At 42.9% G+C, this 18952-nt stretch overlaps 1 protein-coding gene across 2 annotated transcripts; it reads right to left on the bottom strand.

The window, feature by feature from the left end:
• Positions 1-10350: 10350 nt before the first annotated feature.
• Positions 10351-18680, bottom strand: LOC311146783 (PAX-interacting protein 1-like). Of its 2 annotated transcripts, XM_084183364.1 has the most exons (20): positions 18471-18680; positions 17426-17560; positions 17261-17304; positions 17068-17131; positions 16835-16945; positions 15626-16246; positions 14683-15475; positions 14383-14477; positions 14164-14259; positions 13905-14042; positions 13562-13683; positions 13178-13362; positions 12966-13077; positions 12683-12785; positions 12328-12496; positions 11735-11835; positions 11398-11532; positions 11213-11288; positions 11038-11098; positions 10351-10664 (listed from the first exon to the last, which is right to left on the bottom strand). In XM_084183364.1, exons 1-20 carry the CDS (start codon positions 18549-18551, stop codon positions 10649-10651), a joined length of 3258 nt encoding a protein of 1085 aa, XP_084039490.1. In that variant the 5' UTR covers positions 18552-18680; the 3' UTR covers positions 10351-10648. The 2 variants fall into 2 exon arrangements, with proteins under 2 accessions (XP_084039490.1, XP_084039489.1); XM_084183363.1 differs by lacking the exon at positions 10351-10664 and having other exon boundaries at positions 10919-11098; positions 18471-18644.
• Between the last annotated feature and the right edge of the window lie 272 nt (positions 18681-18952).

Genomic DNA, 18952 nt, shown 5'->3' with positions numbered 1-18952 from the left:
TTGTGGAAGGCTACCCGAAACGTTTGACCCAAGTTAAACAATTTAAAGGCAATGCTACCAAATACTAATTGAGTGTATGTAAACTTCTGACCCACTGGGAATATGATGAAAGAAAGAAATAATAATATAATAATATGCCATTTTGCAGACGCTTTTATCCAAAGCGACTTACAGTCATGTGCGCATACATTTTTACGTATGGGTGGTCCCGGGGATCAAACCCACTACCCTGGCGTTACAAGCGCCATGCTCTACCAATTGAGCTACAGAGGACCACAAAAAAAGTATTATTCTGACATTTCACATTCTTAAAATAAAGTGGTGATCCTAACTGACCGAAGACAGGGAATTTTACTAGGAATTGTGAAAAACTGAGTTTAAATGTATTTGGCTAAGGTGTATGTAAACTTCTGACTTCAACTGTACATGTATTTACAGATCAAAATGCCAACATATCCAGTACTGCCAAGAATGACAATTAGCCTATCAAATCACACCATAGAGCAGTGGTCACCAACCCTGGTCCTGGAGTGTACAGGCTTTAATTCCAATCATCAAGGGCTTGATCATTAGTGGAATGAAGGAAAAGGTTAAAGTATTGATATTTGGCAGGAGCAGGAGTCAGTGTTGCTAACTTAGCAACTTTGTCGCTATATTTAGCGAGTATTCAGACCCCTCTCTTCAAAAAATCGACTAGCGACAAATCTAGTGACTTTTTCTGGTGTTATTGGAGACTTTTGGAGACTTTGACGTGAAAGCACGTATCTTTCTTACTCTTCTCAACTATCAGCGGGAGCTGCCGTGGGCTCCACCCCCGTCCCAAAGCACTCACAGGCGGCCCAGTCCTCGCTCAGCAGTCCCTCCCAGCTGCAGTCAGAGCAGGAGATATTCACCCCTCTGCGTCCAGACTGCAAATGAATCGCGCATGCGGGAAGCCGCCGCTGGCTGATCCCGCCCTGGATGTAAATGTAAAATGTTCTTTGTCTAAAATAAATCACTGCACAAAAATAAATCACTGCATTTGACTCACACAGCCTCAGTCACTTACTCACCTCATCCACTGTGTGTGTGCCTCTCTGTGACATAAGCTAAACATCTAGCTGGCTAGCTCATCATGTCTCAGTCTAAACTGTATACTCAAAAATACAGAAAAGAGTGGGAATCAAACCCTGAATTCAAAGGCTGGTAGAAGCCGTTTATTGGAGATGATACACGGGCATACTTCCTGTATTGTAAGGCTGATTTCTACGCCAAACTTGTAAAAAAACACATGACAACTCAAAAACATACTCAAAAGGCAAAGCCTTATAACAGTTCCACCCAAAACAAGTTGCCATTTATGGTTTTTTAAAATGACTCTGCAAAAAGGGCTGAGGCCACCATGGCATTAGCTATCGCTGAACACTGTTCCATGCTGGCATGTGATCACATTGGAGAAGCATGTAGAGCTGCTTTCTCAGACTCCACTGCTGCTACCCACTTCAAAATGCACAGGACAAAGTGCACAGAAATGATTAATGGTGTTCTAGCACCATACTTTCTGAAAAAGTTGGTCGCAGATGTGGGTGACCAGCGTTTCAGCCTCCTCCTCGATGAGTCCACGGATGTAAGTGTTTTTAAGTACCTGGGGGTTGTGATAAGGTACTTTAGTGACACCAAGCAGACAATTGTATCAACATTTCTGGGGCTTGTTGAGTTGGAGGGAGGAGATGCCAAATCTATAGCCTGTGCTGTTTTGGCTTTCCTCGAGAAGTGTTGTCTTAAAAAATAGAAACTCCTGGGGATATAGACTGACAATGCCTCTGTTATGACGGGGATTAACAATGGGGTCCATAAAGTGCTGAAGGAGGAGTATGGCCTCAAAGATCTGGTTCTTATTCGCTGTGTGTGCCACTCTCTGCAGCTTGCTGTAAGTCATGCTTCTAATGACACCATCCCCCGTAGTGTGGAGTACTTGGTACGAGAGACTTATAACTGGTTTTCAGTGTCTCCAAAGCGTAGGGAGGCCTACAAAGCCATATATGAGACCATCAACTGTGGGGAGAAACCTTTACAGATAACCAAGGTGTGTGCCACACGTTGGCTCTCCATTGAACCCGTGGTTTCACGCATTTTGGACCAGTGGGAGGAGCTTAGGCTGCAATTTCGCAGTCACCAAGTCCAGTGAACACTGCTACATGGCTGAGGTTTTATACTACATGTACAGTGATCCTCAAAACACATTGTATCTGACGTTTTTGAAGTCAGTGCTGGGTGAGGTACAGATGGCCATCAAGGCTTTTGAGGGAGAGCAAGGACATACTCGTAAGCTACTTGACAGCTTGGTTAGCCTGATCAAGTCTGTGAGCAGCAGGGTGCTGAATCCACTGGCAAATGTTGATGTACTCAAAGGGCCAATAGATGGATACATCAGTCCCAAACCATACCTTGGTTACCTTTTTGAGTCAAAGGCAGCTGAGCTCCACCTTGCGCCTGAGGTAGAAAACAAAGTCCGAAAGCGGTGTGTAGCCTTCACCATCTCCCTCACTAATGAGTTGAGGGTGAGACAGCCGGACATCATCGAAGCATTGCAGTACATGTCAGTTTTCAATGTGGAGGAAAATCTAAAGCACAATAAGAGCCCTGGAGAAATATAAAAAATAGCCAAGCTCCTTGGCTACTCCCCTGCAGAGATAGACAAGATTGTCCAGCAATGGCGTGCCATCCATCTTAGCAAATGGAATGAGTCAAAAAACACACTGGGCTTCTGGAGTGAGATTTGGAAGTTCAGGGATGCAGCTGATATCGACCCATTTCAAGAACTTGCCATGGCTGCTGTGTCTGTGTTGTCCTTGCCACACTCGAATGCTGAAGTCGAGAGAGTATTCAGCCAGATGAGTGTGGTAAAAAGCAAACTTAGAAATCGGATGTCCTTGCAGACCCTTAACTCCATCCTGTACATTTAATATGGACTGAAGCTGTCTGGTGAGGCTTGCTATGAGCACCAGCTGCCTGATAATGTTTTGCAGCTTTTTAGCACATCAGCTGCTTACTCATTTAAGTCAGCTCCCTCAGTTGCTGAACCTGCCATAGAGAGCCTTGACCAAAATGGCGATGACCCACTATTTCTGTGAGCCAGCACAGCCTGTGTGTGTGTGGAGGGGTGTCCAATTTTTTTACATCCTGAATTAGGGCCAGACTAGTTACCATCATTTTCTCACATTGCCATTGACTGTTTTTTCTATTGTTCTTTTTGGTCCATTTAGATTGTTAATGTAGATTGTATACAAAAAAAATGTTTTAAATGTTATGGTTAAAAATGTTGTAGGCTCCTAAGTGGACCATAAGGTTAAAAACCAAACCAAACTTATGAAAAAATTTAAAAAATTTAAAAATAAACGAAGTAACTCCGCCAGAGTCTCTCTTTTGGGTCACTTTTGCCAGTCCCAAGCCCAGATAAAGGAGGAGGGTTGGAATTGTGAAAAAAAAAAAAAAAGAATCGACATTTGTAGTTCTAAACATAACGTTATTCCTCTCTCCTACAGCGTCCATCACAATTACATGCACATGGCCAATTATGCAAATTAGGTGATGACATCATTTAGCGACTTTTAGGACAGCCAATAGCTACTTTCCTTACTGAGGAGTTGGCAACACTGACAGGAGTCTACACATGACCTTGTAGCTCCCCAAGACGAGTGTTGGTGACCACTGCTGTGTACAGCAATGTTTCCTATGGTCGGTCAATGGCCACCGTCTGTTGTCGTGGTTAAAAATAGATTAGGGTAGAATGTAAAGGACTCTATTCAATCCGTATCGCGGAAGTTCAGTGTTAGACCGTGATTGAAATTTAAAGGCAATATTCCCGCGTTAGCGCAGACTGAATTCACGGTAAATGCTGCATATCTTGGCTCAATCAGATATTACATATACATTTCTATAGCGCAATCTGAAAGGCTTCAGCGATGCAGATTAAATAGAGCCCTTAGATGGGTCATCATAGCAAAGGGCATATTCATTATGTAGATTCTTTTGCAAAACGTTTCTTAAATGGAAGCAAACGGGACGAAATGGGGAGGGACCAGAATTTGTCCAATATAAACTCTGGTTTTAGCTGCAAAACACAACTGTTTGGACTACTGATTACACCCCAGTACCGCAGAGAGCAAATAAATAATCATTAGTAACTTTATTATTGAGTTGCAGGCAGTGTTCTGGGGGGCGGCACTTTAAGTTGTAGTGGGACACTTAAGTAGATGAAGTGGGGCACTATTTTCTAATTAGAAATACATTAGACTTTGTAGAGGCTTATAGATAACACACAGTGTTTTTACAATTTTGTATCAATGAATTTATAACTAGACCCTCTCCATGCTATTGGGAAATTGATTTGGGGACATTCCAAGCTCTTGGTGAAAATATAACTAAAGGAGTCTGCACAGCTTTTACCTGATCCTGAAACACCTCTATTACTCCCCAAATGCTGTCTCCTTTCATAAATTGAGCATCTTTTCTATACTACGTTTCTTACTTCAGTGTCCTTCCTTTCCTATCGTTGTTATTTCCTTCCACTGTCATCCTATACTGTTTATGTGCTATATGGAGACTCGATTTTGAGATGTTATGAACAACTAAAACATATTTCAATGTACAGTACTTTCTTTTTTTACCTTTATTTAACCAGGTAAGCCAGTTGAGAACAAGTTCTCATTTACAACTGCGACCTGGCCAAGATAAAGCAAAGCAGTGCGATAAAAACAACAACAACACAGAGTTACATATGGGATAAACAAAACATACAGTCAAAAACACAATAGAAAATCTATATACAGTGTGTGCAAATGTAGTAAGTTATGGAGGTAAGGCAATAAATAGTCCATAGTGCTAAATAATTACAATTTAGTATTAACACTGGAGTGATAGATATGCAGCAGATGATGTGAAAATAGAGATACTGGGGTGCAAATGAGCAAAATAAATAACAATATAGGGATGAGGTTTTTGGGTGGGCTAATTACAGATGGGCTGTGTACAGGTGCAGTGATCGGTATACTGCTCTGACAACTGATGCTTAAAGTTAGTGAGGGAGATAAGAGTCTCCAGCTTCAGAGATTTTTGCAGTTCGTTCCAGTCATTGGCAGCAGAGAACTGGAAGGAATGGCGGCCAAAGGAGGTGTTGGCTTTGGAGATGACCAGTGAGATATATCTGCTGGAGCGCATACTACAGGTGGGTGTTGCTATGGTGACCAATGAGCTACGATAAGGCGGGGATTTGCCTAGCAGTGATTTATAGATGACCTGGAGCCAGTGGGTTTGGCGACGAATATGTAGTGAGGGCCAGCCAACGAGAGCGTACAGGTCACAATGGTGGGTAGTATATGGGGCTTTGGTTACAAAACGGATGGCACTGTGATAGACTACATCCAATTTGCTGAGTAGAGTGTTGGAGGCTATTTTGTAAATGACATCGCCGAAGTCAAGGACTAGTAGGATAGTCAGTTTTACGAGGGCATGTTTGGCAGCATGAGTGAAGGAGGCTTTGTTGCGAAATAGGAAGCCGATTCTAGATTTAACTTTGGATTGGAGATGCTTAATGGGAGTCTGGAAGGAGAGTTTACGGTCTAACCAGACACCTAGGTATTTGTAGTTGTCCACATATTCAAGTCAGATCCGCCGAGAGTAGTGATGCAAGCAGCGTTCGATTGAAGAGCATGCATTTAGTTTTACTAGCGTTTAAGAGCAGTTGGAGGCTACGGAAGGAGTGTTGTATGACATTGAAGCTCGTTTGGAGGTTTGTTAACACAGTGTCCAATGAAGGGCCAGATGCATAAAAAATGGTGTCGTCTGCGTAGAGGTGGATCTGAGAGTCACCAGCAGCAAGAGCGACATCATTGATATAATTTTCATCATAGGTACACGTCATGCATGACAGACAAAATGAGAAAAAAAAAACAGAAAATCACATTGTAGGATTTTTAATGAATTTATTTGCAAATTATGGTGGAAAATAAGTATTTGGTCAATAACAAAAGTTTCTCAATACTTTGTTATATACCTTTTGTTGGCAATGACACAGGTCAAACGTTTTCTGTAAGTCTTCACAAGGTTTTCACACACTGTTGCTGGTATTTTGGCCCATTCCTCCATGCAGATCTCCTTTAGAGCAGTGATGTTTTGGGGCTGTCGCTGGGCAACACGGACTTTCAACTCCCTCCAAAGATTTTCTATGGGGTTGAGATCTGGAGACTGGCTAGGCCACTCCAGGACCTTGAAATGCTTCTTACGAAGCCACTCCTTCGTTGCCCGGGCGATGTGTTTGGGATCATTGTCATGCTGAAAGACCCAGCCACGTTTCATTTTCAATGCCCTTGCTGATGGAAGGAGGTTTTCACTCAAAATCTCACGCTCTCTGCAGGTCATTCACTAGGTCCCCCCGTGTGGTTCTGGGATTTTTGCTCACCGTTCTTGTGATCATTTTGACCCCACGGGGTGAGATCTTGCGTGGAGCCCCAGATCGAGGGAGATTATCAGTGGTCTTGTATGTCTTCCATTTCCTAATAATTGCTCCCACAGTTGATTTCTTCAAACCAAGCTGCTTACCTATTGCAGATTCAGTCTTCCCAGCCTGGTGCAGGTCTACAATTTTGTTTCTGGTGTCCTTTGACAGCTCTTTGGTCTTGGCCATAGTGGAGTTTGGAGTGTGACTGTTTGAGGTTGTGGACAGGTGTCTTTTATACTGATAACAAGTTCAAACAGGTGCCATTAATACAGGTAACGAGTGGAGGACAGAGGAGCCTCTTAAAGAAGAAGTTACAGGTCTGTGAGAGCCAGAAATCTTGCTTGTTTGTAGGTGACCAAGTACTTATTTTCCACCATAATTTGCAAATAAATTCATAAAAAATCCTACAATGTGATTTTCTGGATTTTTCTTTCTCAATTTGTCTGTCATAGTTAACGTGTACCTATGATGAAAATTACAGGCCTCTCTCATCTTTTTAAGTGGGAGAACTTGCACAATTGGTGGCTGACTAAATACTTTTTTCCCCCACTGTACACAGAGAATAGAGTGGGCCCGAGAATTGAACCCTGTGGCACCCCCATAGAGACTGCCAGAGGTCCAGACAACAGGCCCTCCGATTTGACACATTGAACTCTATCTGAGAAGTAGTTGGTGAACCAGGCGAGGCAGTCATTTGAGAAACCAAGGCTATTTAGTCTGCCAATAAGAATGCGGTGATTGACAGAGTCGAAAGCCTTGGTCAGGTCGATGAAGTCAGCAGCACAGTACTGTCTTTTATCGATTAGAATATCTAATGAAGGAAATTACATTTAAATTGATTAAAGGTTTATTTAGTGAATTTCTATAGCTTAAAAGGTCCCTGTCCCACAATTCTAACACCATTCAGGGGAAGTGGGACAGTACTATAAATCTACATTTTATACAATATAAAAGCTGTTTACATGAATGGTTATCATATTCTAAAACACTATCAATAACTATTCATTTTATCACCAAAAGCTAGATTGTAAAATTATAATTGACAGAATTATCATTCTAGTGCAAGGTTTCATAGTACGCCGGTTGATTTTCAAGGGTCACCCCATCTAAGAAACCTGAACACACACACACATTACAGTAAAGTCATACTAACCAACCCACAGAACACATGCAGCAACAACCCAATAACATTTGTTGTGGTTAGTTTGCTAAATTACCATATTACAGCACCCTCAAACACAAATGTGCCACTACACCTGATGTCCCACTAATGCTGACTTCAATTAAATCAAAATGAAAGTGGGTGCAATATACTCTTTAAGTCCAGATGCTTTATGCAATTCATTTGAGGAGGGCACTGATTGTAAGCTCTGGCATATATATACATTTATTTTGGTTCAATAATAACTAGTACCTATTCATCATACTGTAGGTATCCTCTATCTTTGCTATTTTTTTATTCAATGGACTATGGATCTTTCCTCTTGTAGCCTAATTCCGTTATTACTGATTTGGTACATCCTTTGTTTGATTAGAGCTAGGTTTATTTTTAGATGACTATGAATCCCTGTACAGTGCTAGATTTCTTAAAGCCCAAGGGCCTCAAGAAAGAATGTCTCTTGTCCATAGTTACACATGGGTCCAGACAATATGCATATCAAGGTTATTAGTAATACCTGTACGCAAAATGAAGGTTATTCAAAAGTAAAGTATATAATGTCAGTAGAAGATATTAGCATTGTGTACAGTACAGGATATCTAATATGACACAAACCATATTTATAAACCAAAAACTAAAATCAACAATGCACCAACAGATTTCCAAACATCAACTTCTTTGGCAACAATGTACTATACATGATCAGCTTCCCAACAGCGTATCTGGCACACGACCTTGGCTGAGGCACTAATTCAATTGAGTGTTTTTGAGGGCATCACCTCAGGCTATTCACTCACCAGAGGGACCAAGAGATAACTCCAGGCACTTGTCTGACAGCAAGCAATTTTCTAACACCATTAACTACTTTAATACATCATTAACAATTAATTAAATCAAGTCTTTGAGGAATTATGTCTTAAAAGTAAGATCAAGAGGAGAGACCATGTTCATTTTCAGAATCACCTGTATTCACCAAGTACTGTACATTTACACATACCCAGAATTTGCTTTATTGTGTAGGTGCTGGCAGCAATAGACAATATACAAACAGATTAGACACAAGTCCATCATACAGAATATACAGTATCGGTACAGTAAACAAAACACTGGAGTTTAGGCTGATTGCAGTGGGAATTCCTATCTATATAAGCAGAGGGAGCCTTCACAGTGCATATACAGTGTTGTGCGGAGGACAGGAGGTGTGCATAATGCAAATGCAGTATAGTGTAGATTAGTATTTGCAGTAAAAGGCCCAATGAAAAGTCACTTAATCCCTATGAGCCCGATGGCCGGTTGATGAGGGCCACAGCATGGGGGAAGAAACTGTCCAGGTGGAGGGCGGTTTTGGTCATGATTGACCTAAACTGTCTGCCAGAGCAGAGTCTTTGAAAGATGGGGTGTCCGGTATGGGCAGGGTAGGAAATGATCGTACCTGCATGCTTCCTTGTCCTGGAGCTGTGCAGGTCCTTGATGGTGGGCAGGTGACAGCCTATGAACTTCTCCGCAGACCGGATGATGTGCGGCAGTTTGCCCTTGCAGCGGGCAGACCCAAACCAGATGGTGATAGAAGAAGTGAGGATGGACAATGGACGTATAGAACCGAACTGTCAGAGAGTTTGAGTTTCCTCAGCTGGCGCAGACAGCACATCCTCTGTCGAGCCTTCTTGGTCACTACTGTGATGTTGTCCTCCCAGTTGAGGTTGTGAGAGATGATGGTCCCAAGGAATTTAAATGTAAATGACTTGGCTGTGCTGACAGCTGAGCAATCAATCTCAAGGGGGAGAGATGGTGGGGGGGCATTTCCTGAAGTCAACCACCATCTCCACGGTTTTGACTGTGTTGAGTTCTAGGTGGTTGCGACTGCACCAGGCCACCAACCTTTCTACTTGGATGACCAGGGTGGTGTCATCAGCAAACTTGAGTGGTTTGACAGATGGGTCATTGGAGGTGCAGTCATTGGTGTAGAGTAGAGGGGGAAGAGCATGCAACCCTGTGCTGATAGGGAGTCTGAAATATGTTTTCCCATCTTAACAGGAAGTCAGTGATCCACGGGCAGATAGAGTCCGATACAGTCAGCTGGGTGAGTATGTGCTGTAGCAGGTCCAGAATGATTGTGTTGAAGGCTGAGCTAAAGTCCACAAACAATATCCTCTTGTATGTCCTTGGGACGGCAAAGTCCACAAACAGTCCTATTGGCTCTGTAGGTGAACATTTTTTTTTTTTTTTTTTTGTCATTTAGCAGACGCTCTTATCCAGAGCGACTTACAGGAGCAATTAGGGTTAAGTGCCTTGCTCAAGGGCACATCGACAGATTTTTCACCTAGTCGGCTCTGGGATTAGAACCAGCGACCTTTCGGTTACTGGCACAACGCTCTTAACCACTAAGCTACCTGCCGGGGTCAAGGAGGCCTTCGATGGTGGTTTTGCAATGGGACAGGACCGGGTGCTCAAAGGTTTTCATGATGACCGAGGTGAGCGATACAGGTTTGTAGTCATTCAGGCTGATTGAATATGTCAGTGAAAACGGGAAAGCTGGTCAGTGCAGTGCTTTTGGTAGTCAGTGCAGTTTGGTTCAATACATGAAACAAACACAAACTCTGCTTCTTGTTTTGTGATTGTAAATTTGCCTCCTGACATAAGAGTTTTGGGACTGTACCATGAATATCTAAATAGGAATATTTGTGAGAAAGCAAAGAAATGTAAGATTCATTTTGACAACAAAGTTCTGATTTTATTCCAAAAGTGTTGAATAATTGCTGGAACCTTTTAACAATACAATTAAAAAAATTAAAACCAATCCATAATTTAAACATTCAGTCCACAAAAATAACATCAATTTCTGTATGTATTATTAACGATTGTTACAAAAAGCTACAAAACGACAATGATCTATTCACAGGGTAAAAAATATCAAGAGCAGTGTGACTGTACATTGCAACTTGTTTCAGCCTTCATCATTTCCTCCAGTACAGGACCTGTCGATCTTGTCTTCTCCTCCTTGGTCTTTGCCATCATGTGAATTTATTTGTGAGATTGTTAAGGAAAGTGGTGAGCAGGGCTTTCAATATAGAATCCTTAATTGTCAATTTTTGGAGAATTTAACTTATAAATGAGGTTAGTTCAACTGTCATACTCCATCAGAAACCAAAATATAAGCTTGTTTTACTCCAATGGTTTAAAAAAACTACTAAAATCACCGGGAATTCAGAAAAACATTTGTTTAATTTAGGAAATCTGTTCCCAAGTATTCCCACAAATAAAAAAAGTGTCAATGTAATCAAGGTATGAAATTATTGTATTTGAAAATACAATCTATTTTTGGGCTAAGTTGTGGTCCAAATTATAATTATTTTCTACTTATCACTGTGGGAGGCCATTCCTCTTGCATTTAAAAGGATATGATTCATAATCCAAGTTCTGTGTCAATACTCCAGTCAATATAAACTCAGCATTGTGAATGTCTGTAACGAAGAAACAGGGGAGACAAGAGGTAGGTTTAGCCTCGAGTCAAAACAGGATGTCGTAACAATCGGCCACATTCAAAGCACATGTACACATTGACGTGTTCCTCTTACCAATGTTCTTCAAGAAGTACTCTCTACATAGATGAAGATCATTCTCACAGGATATCAGGATGATCTCAGGAAGGTACTGAAAATAACAGAAAATATTCCATGAGTTCAGTAATAAAAGACCACCTCTGTCATTCTTCAAGTACACAGTTAAAACAATGCTGTGCATATATGGACATGATCAGTACCTTGTTCTGCTTGTGCTCCATTATTTTGCGGAAGGAGGGCTGCTTGGGGAGCACCTTGCCTCCTGCGCTCTCTATGATGGCTTTCATAGTAGTAAGGCTGGGACAGATCCCAGGGGTAATATAGAAATACTTGCCCTAGGGAGGGAAAGGAAAACAGAAGACATGTTTAAGAGACAGTTGGGTATCTAATGCATCCAATCAGACATATTGACTATCACAATCTGATGACTCAACAGAACAATTCAATTAAATATTTCCAAATATGCACACATGGGTGTCCACTGTCCAGGCTGATAGACATAGGGGATAGATTCCATAAGTGCATGGTATCACTAACCTTGAAGAGTGGTGCAGTGTGGGCCCTCTTCAGTGACTCTTCCAGACTGAAGCCGAACAGCACCTCTGCCTCTGCATCTCTCAGCATGTAGTTCTGCTCATCTGAATGAACAGACACATACTCTAAAGAATGCACACATACTCTAAAGCCAATCAGACTCCCTCTAAGAACATATACTCTCTAAAAAGCTACACACAAAAAGGATGACAACACAACAGTATCTCAAACATGAAACTCCCTCCCACTGATCCATTATCTAATAACTGAATGCCAACTTAAAGCAAGAATCCTTAGTTGCTACATCAATTTTGGGACTTTATGATATGTACCCTTGATTCTTGAACATAAATGTCTCATGAACTTAGTTCAACTGTCGTACCTCATCAGAACCCAAAATAAACAAATCGTTTATACCCTTAAAACATGGTTAAAACTATATGTTTCATATAATGGCTGGTTAGTCCTTGCATCAATAGCGCGGTCTGTGAATTTGAGAGTGGTTACATTTCTTCAGGCATATCCCTCAGCTTTTTTACTAAAGGCGAGGTGACGCTTTGTTATTGTTTCAATTAGGGATTCTAGCTTTAACGTACCAACAAACTTCTTGCTCTTCCAGCTCTCTTCTAACCACTCAGGGGTGATTATGTGCTTGACAATGGACATTGCCGTGAGGAACTTCACCGTCCTCGTCACCTTGTTGGCCACCAGATGTGTGCACTTCTGAGCACTCTCTGCGATTTCCCCTCCAAGGTTGTGCAGCCTCTGAACAGACAGAATGGGACATCGGATGCATTGTTAGAGGCCGAGAGCGCTGAGAATCGGATGTGATCCTGTAAAACGTTTAGCTAAATATCGATGATTCATATACTTGCCAACAGTCATTCACAACGATGGCTGTTTCCTGCAGACTCTTGCTCAGCTGTGCATAGACATAGAAATACCAATTACCTTCATGAATTGTTGGACCTGTGTTGGCTCAAAGCCAGTGAAGAAAATGTACGGTGTGGATTCTGGTGGAAGCTTCTTGGTTGGGGCTTCGATCTCCTCAAGTCTACAATTGAGAGAATATTTGGGTCATTGGGAGATAAACCTTTAGTTGTATCCCTATATACAAAGATTTTTTTATTTTTAGAATGAAATATTTTAATAAGAAACTCTGCAGATTGCCTAATTAATCTTCACATACTGTGCTATACACTAATGTGAAAACTAGGGTGATTGAGAGATTCACCTTGGCTTCTTATTTGGATGCAGGGAGTTTGATTCAGACCGTTTCTGCTTCTGTTGCAACTGCAATGCCGCCAACGCACCAGGTGAAACCTTCACAGGAGCCCGCCAAGCACCTAAAATTACACCTACGTTTAATAGACGTTTGTCCATCTTACCAAAAATTCCCCATATAAAGTCCCCTTGCCCCCAATGTAAGACTTCTGAACCCCGTACCCAGTAGGTTCTGAACCAGATGCTGGTTGGGGATGAGTGGTTCCTGCAGGTTGAAGTTGGAGTATCTGCTGTGCTGGACCTGCCGGAGGACCTCAAAGTTCCCCAGGAGAATGTCACAGAGCCACTGGGCGTTGACGCAGGGGATCCTCCACTCCTTGGCCTTCTCATACTTCAGACCACTGGGCCTGAAGAGACAGGGGGGAGAAAGGGTTAATAGATGGGATTCCTACAGTAGTATAAAACGGACATGAAGCAAGCATAACACACACATTAATTAAACCTGACACCCATCCACACAAACATGAATACGCCAATGATTGATTGTGTCTACAACATTTACATGCCATTCTAAATAGTTGAGAGCATATCAAGGTCTCCTCTTACTCTTTACAGATAAGAACGGTGTTGCTACGACAGAGGTAGCCTGTGTATCTGGCTCCTGTCAGGTAGGCCATCAGCTTCAGGTCATCACGGTCCGAGTCCACAAAGCCAGTTACGGAGATGATCTGGGGAGAGAATGATAGGAATGTCAATGGACTTACTATAGAAGCTAAGCTATAAGCTCTATTTCTGAGTCATAGGCTTGCAAGTCTAGTCATTACCTCATGATACACCCATGCAAAATGTATCATTGTGCCATCGTTTCAAATTAAAAACATATGACAGCAGTTCCCAACCCATGTTAGATGTTTTGAATGGGGTGCGATAAAGAGGAAGTGATGCGTACGTGTTGTGAGCATGGCTTGGCTCCAGGTGGGAAGGCGAAGGGGAGGTGTAGGGTTCTGTGAGGAGGAACCATCTTCTTCTTCTTCAGGATGGTGTTCAGCCAGTGGGCAGTGACACAGCGCCTCCCCTCCCGAAGGGCCTGAGGTACAGCAACAAGAGAGACTACATTTAAAATCTAACTGACACACACACACACAAACAGTTTTTGTCCTTCAAACAAGCCTTTTAGCTGAGATGAAAAACGATTTAGTGATGCTTACCTGGACATACATGCTGCTGACTTGAGTTTCACAGAGCAGGTGAGTGCAGCGGTTGTTGAGAGAGGAGTCCACAATTCCACCATAGGCCTGGATAATCTGTGATTCACAAAATACAACTCAGCAATGCAAGGTGCAAAAGAGTAGGTGAACAAATGCAGTTATAATGCTGTATGCTCAGATACAAGATAAGTTCATGAAAATACAAAGTTTTACTCTTACTCTCTTCCACGTGGCTAGGAGCTGCTTGTCTGCCATCTGCTCTTGGTAGTCAGCGATAGCAAACACACAGCCCACCAAGAAGCCATCTTCTGGAACTACAGCAGCAAATAGAAAGACGATTGGTTAGTCAAACAAATCAAAACCACAACCATTAAAAACCTAATGATGATTATTGGATGTCTTTAATCCGACCACGATTGTTTCATGTATTTTGATGTATCTTTCTAGTGTATTTTTTTGTAATGAACTGAAATAAAAGTGAAACCGACTGAAATCTGTATGCTAGTCAAGTGAACTTACTCTCTTGGCCTGGCTCGTGGCCAAACAGCTGGTGCACCTGAGGAGGCTGGAGCTGAGGCTGTAGTGATCCTTGCTGCTGCTGCTGCGGCTGCTGGCTCGGATGCTGCTGCAGCGACTGCTGCTGGCTCTGGAGATGCTGCTGCTGCTGTTGAAGCTGCTGCATGTGCTGCTGCTGCATCTGTTGCTGCAGGAAATGCTGCTGCTGTTGGAGGTGTTGTTGATGGAGTTGCTGCTGCTGCTGCTGCTGCTGGTTCTGTTGGAGCTGTAACTGGAGCCGGTGCTGCTGTAACTGCTGTTGTAAAGCATGCTGCTGCTGTATGGGAGGCCGGGGGAGCTGCTGCGGTCGCAGTTGTTGCTGCGAGAATGCATGTGGAGGTTGCTGTTGTTGTGGCTGGGTGAAGATCTGTTGTTGGTGGATCTGCTGTTGTTGTGGCTGCTTCTGCTGCTGCTGGATGAATTGATGGGCCTGTTGTTGTGGCAACTGAGGAGGGAAACCATGTTGAGGAACCTGCTGTTGGTGCAACTGCATGAGTTGCTGTGGTGGGGGATGCTGAAGCATGGGGTGCTGCTGCTGTGGCAGCTGCTGTGGTGGGTGTTGTTGTTGTGGCTGTTGGGGGACCTGATGGGACTGCTGCTGCAGTAACTGCTGCTGTGCTTCGGCTGTGAGCTGCTGCTGACCTTGGGGCTTGGCTTGGTTGAACAGGAGCGGGTTGGGTTGGACGTTGGGCTGGCCCTGGTTCGTTTGTTGCTGCTGTTCCAATGTCTTTGTTGCGGCAGAGAGAGACTGTAGGATCTGTGGTAAGAAACCAAACAATTTACATTTTAGCACTGCTTTAAGAAATGGACCAGGAAACTTGGACATCCAAGTATTTTACACCACTAAGGCAAAATAAACTAAGCAAGAAATAAAGCTTTTGAGCACATTAAAGGACAGTGTTCTTACATGTGCAACATTGGAGGGTCTGGTGGTCTGCTGGATGTCAGAGTTGTTGGTGATGTTCCGTAGCGTCCTGGCCGCTGGGCTCCAGCCTGCCATGCCCTCTGGCCTCTCTGCCCCCGGCTGGGCACCACTGGGTCCCAGGGTAGCCCGGGCGTCTGGTGGTCCTGCACTGCCCGGCACAGGGGGCACGCTGGCACAGAGGTTGATCAGGCCAGAGTCCTTCCCTGGCTGCAATCTGCGTTTGGGACCCGGGGTGGGCCCGGTAATCTCTACTGGGGTCCAGTTCAGGTTCCGTTCCTCCTTCTCCGTGGAAGAGTCGTCCGAGTCGTCGAACATGAGCTCGTCTCGTCGCTGGGCTTTGGGCGAGGTCCCTCCTCTGCCACTAGCAGGGGAGTCTTCTCTTGAGGATGAGCTGGATCTCCGGGACCTGGGGCCTGGGGGGCTGTAACTGCCCTCGGAGAGCGACTCATACTCACTCTCCTCATCCTCTTCCACCTCCTGGTAGGTCAGCCGGGGGTGGTACAGAGCCTCGTCCTTCCTGCTCTTGTCCAACGCTGAGTTTGTGATCCACTCCGGCGTGACTATTTTGATACTGCTGTGCTTCAGGGCGACCTCATACTTTTCCTGGAACACACAATTTACACCATAGATCTACAGACATACAGTTCAGGTGTACGATATTTTACTGTGTAACTTGCTGCAAAATTTGTGTTTTGGTGTCATCCGACCAACATAGTACATCTATCAATATGGCAGATGTCTAGATTAATCGTTTCGTTAAATACAACCTGAAGTATCACAAAGATGTGTTGTGTTCAGGCATTTCTCAGTGGTTAAGCAAGGACTAGACAAGCTAAGGGCAGGCTCTACCTCCTGGTGCCTGAGCACAAAGACAGCAGTAAAACAAAACATCCCCTTCCTGCAATAACCATCAGACATACCAGAGCCAAAGCAAGGATAATAAAATGTCCAACACAAGGAAGGCCTCAACAGGGGCCTCAAAAGATCCTAAAAATAGCAACATGCAGACATTATTTCTCAAAAGACTGTCCAATTCACCAATTTGTCCATGTGCTCCATGTTTTTCCCCCTATATTTGCCTTTGTGTCAGGAGAGCATTGGAATTATTTAACATTAAAAAAACACTTATTCCATCACACAAGAATGACAAAGCAACGTCTTATGTCAAGAATATAATTGAAAAATAATTACCCCTTTTGGCTCTGGAACAATCAGGTGAGTGCATTTCTTGTTTAGGTTGAGTTGACAGTCACCGCCATAAAATGTGATCAAGGCCCAAAGAGTGTTGAGATCATCTGGTAGCTAAACAAAGAAATGCATGAGAAAGATGTTAACATTCTATAAAATACTCATCCTATAAATCCATAAACCATTTAATAGATATGTGCATAATAGTTAAAAAGGTAATATGAAAGGGCACATACCTTTGGCAGACATGCCGTGACACCGAAGAATATTTGTCCCGACTCTGGGGAGAATCCTGTAACTCTGTATTATCTTTTGTCAAGGATGTCATTCAACTCAAGTGTTAGGCTATTCGTTCAGCTAAAGTGTTAGAATATCAAATCAGAAACATAAATCAATTGCTAGTTAAATTATTTTTTATGGAAAGGTTACGGTAGCAGGTCTCCACATCTTACGGACAAAGTCACCCAAGACGGCTGAAAAACAAAGAAAACAGAGTTTAATGGTTGAACTGTTCTTCTTCCCTTCGCACCAACAAGGCTACAGGTTTGTTATTGAATTGACTACATAAACGGGATCTATAATTCACACCCTTACCTTGACAACTGGAAGGTCAAAGACTTCTCGTGACTCCCCAACCTCTGGGTTATCCCCATCCTCTGCTATGATGTGTGTAGCCAAGGCATTGTAGGAGACCTCCTTTCCTTTCCCCGCTTTCAGCAGCTGAACAACCTAAAGTGCACATGAAATCACACCAATGAAACAAAACAGAACACCTGGGGTCGATTGCACCAGTTATAGGCACATGATAAGTCCATGTGTAAAATCCTGTCTCAAACCAAAGTGTGATAATGGAAGGTAGTAGGCATCTAATATGTTATTCATAAATCATGGGGTGGCCTGTTAAGAAATTGACGTTATCAATAGAAGGTACTGTTTATTGCAGCTTTATTAGTAAATGACAAAAAACTATTGCACGGTTGACGGTATAGGCCAAATAAATCTCAGTGGGATTAATTATTTGAAGCACAGTCGAGGAACAATTACATTTTTCAAGGCGTATTGGATTGTTAATATACCCAATTTACAGGACAGTTACAGGAGAGCAAATGTAAGGCATTATTTGGCAGGAAGTTAGAACGTGCAGCTCTCCAATGGCGGGCATGTTCTCGCACATGCGCAATGTCAGGCACACAATTCAGCAAGCAGACGATGGGCTCTCACATCAATAGATTATCAAACCATCTCGTTCTATGTTAATCCATACACATACAATGCAAACATTAGGAAATGTCTATGTTTTTTCTTGCTAACTAACTGCATTGCAAATTGGATAACAAAGTCCCTAGAATGCCAGGGCAATGGTTAACAAGCTAGGTAGCCGGTATGTGCTAGCAAAACTAGCTCGCTAGCTAGTATCCAGCTGGCTACGGACGGTAGTTAGATAACCTCATCTGGATCAATGACAACTTCATATCTATTTGTAAATCGCAATAAATGTATTAATTCAAACAGCACATCCGCAAACCGTTCGTGTTACAAATGATCAATTTGAAATGAAATTGAAACAGTAGACTGGTCGTTAGCGTCTCCATTAACCGGCTATCGGTAAACATTGGTTGGCTAACGTTGAGCTCTTCACCTTTTGGTCAATGTCCCCGACCACGTAGAATTTAACATCTTTGAAGAGCTCTTCTGGGACCTTCGGTTCTTCATCCGACATTATTATCCATAAAATGCTAAACGATATATGTAAAACAAGATCATTAAAAAGTTATTCCACTGTCTGCAAATGTTCATGTCAAGGGAACACACTCCAGCGCCAAATGTCACTGAGCGCGCGCCATGGACCAGAGGATGTGACGGGGGGGGGCAGAATAACGTTCTTGTTTCAAAAGGGGCGGACTGGGACAAAAATTCATTGACTTTAAAACAGTTACAGAGTTTAACGGCTGTGATAGGCCCAAACTGAGGATGGATCAATAACATTGTAGTTACTCCATAATACTAACCTAATTGACAGAGTGAAAAGAAGGAAGCTTGTACAGAATCAAAATATTCCAAAACATACATCCTGTTTGCAACAAGGCACTATAGTAATACTCAGAAAGGAAGGAGAGGGAT

Source organism: Coregonus lavaretus (genome assembly GCF_964263955.1).
Source record: "Coregonus lavaretus genome assembly, chromosome: 19".
Classification (NCBI taxonomy): Eukaryota; Metazoa; Chordata; class Actinopteri; order Salmoniformes; family Salmonidae; genus Coregonus; species Coregonus lavaretus.
The sequence above is the reverse complement of the archived record's forward strand: the minus strand, read 5'-3'. Positions and strand labels throughout refer to the sequence as shown.

Bases quoted from the DNA above. Each gene is read 5' to 3' on its own strand.
- LOC311146783 (XM_084183363.1), bottom strand. From the start codon at position 18,551: ATGTCGGATGAAGAACCGAAGGTCCCAGAAGAGCTCTTCAAAGATGTT. The intron at 12,497-12,682 runs GTAATTGGTATT...CTGTCTGTTCAG, and splicing joins AGGTCCAACAATTCATGAAG to AGGCTGCACAACCTTGGAGG. The intron at 11,099-11,212 runs GTAAGAGGAACA...TCTTCGTTACAG, and splicing joins GTACTTCTTGAAGAACATTG to ACATTCACAATGCTGAGTTT.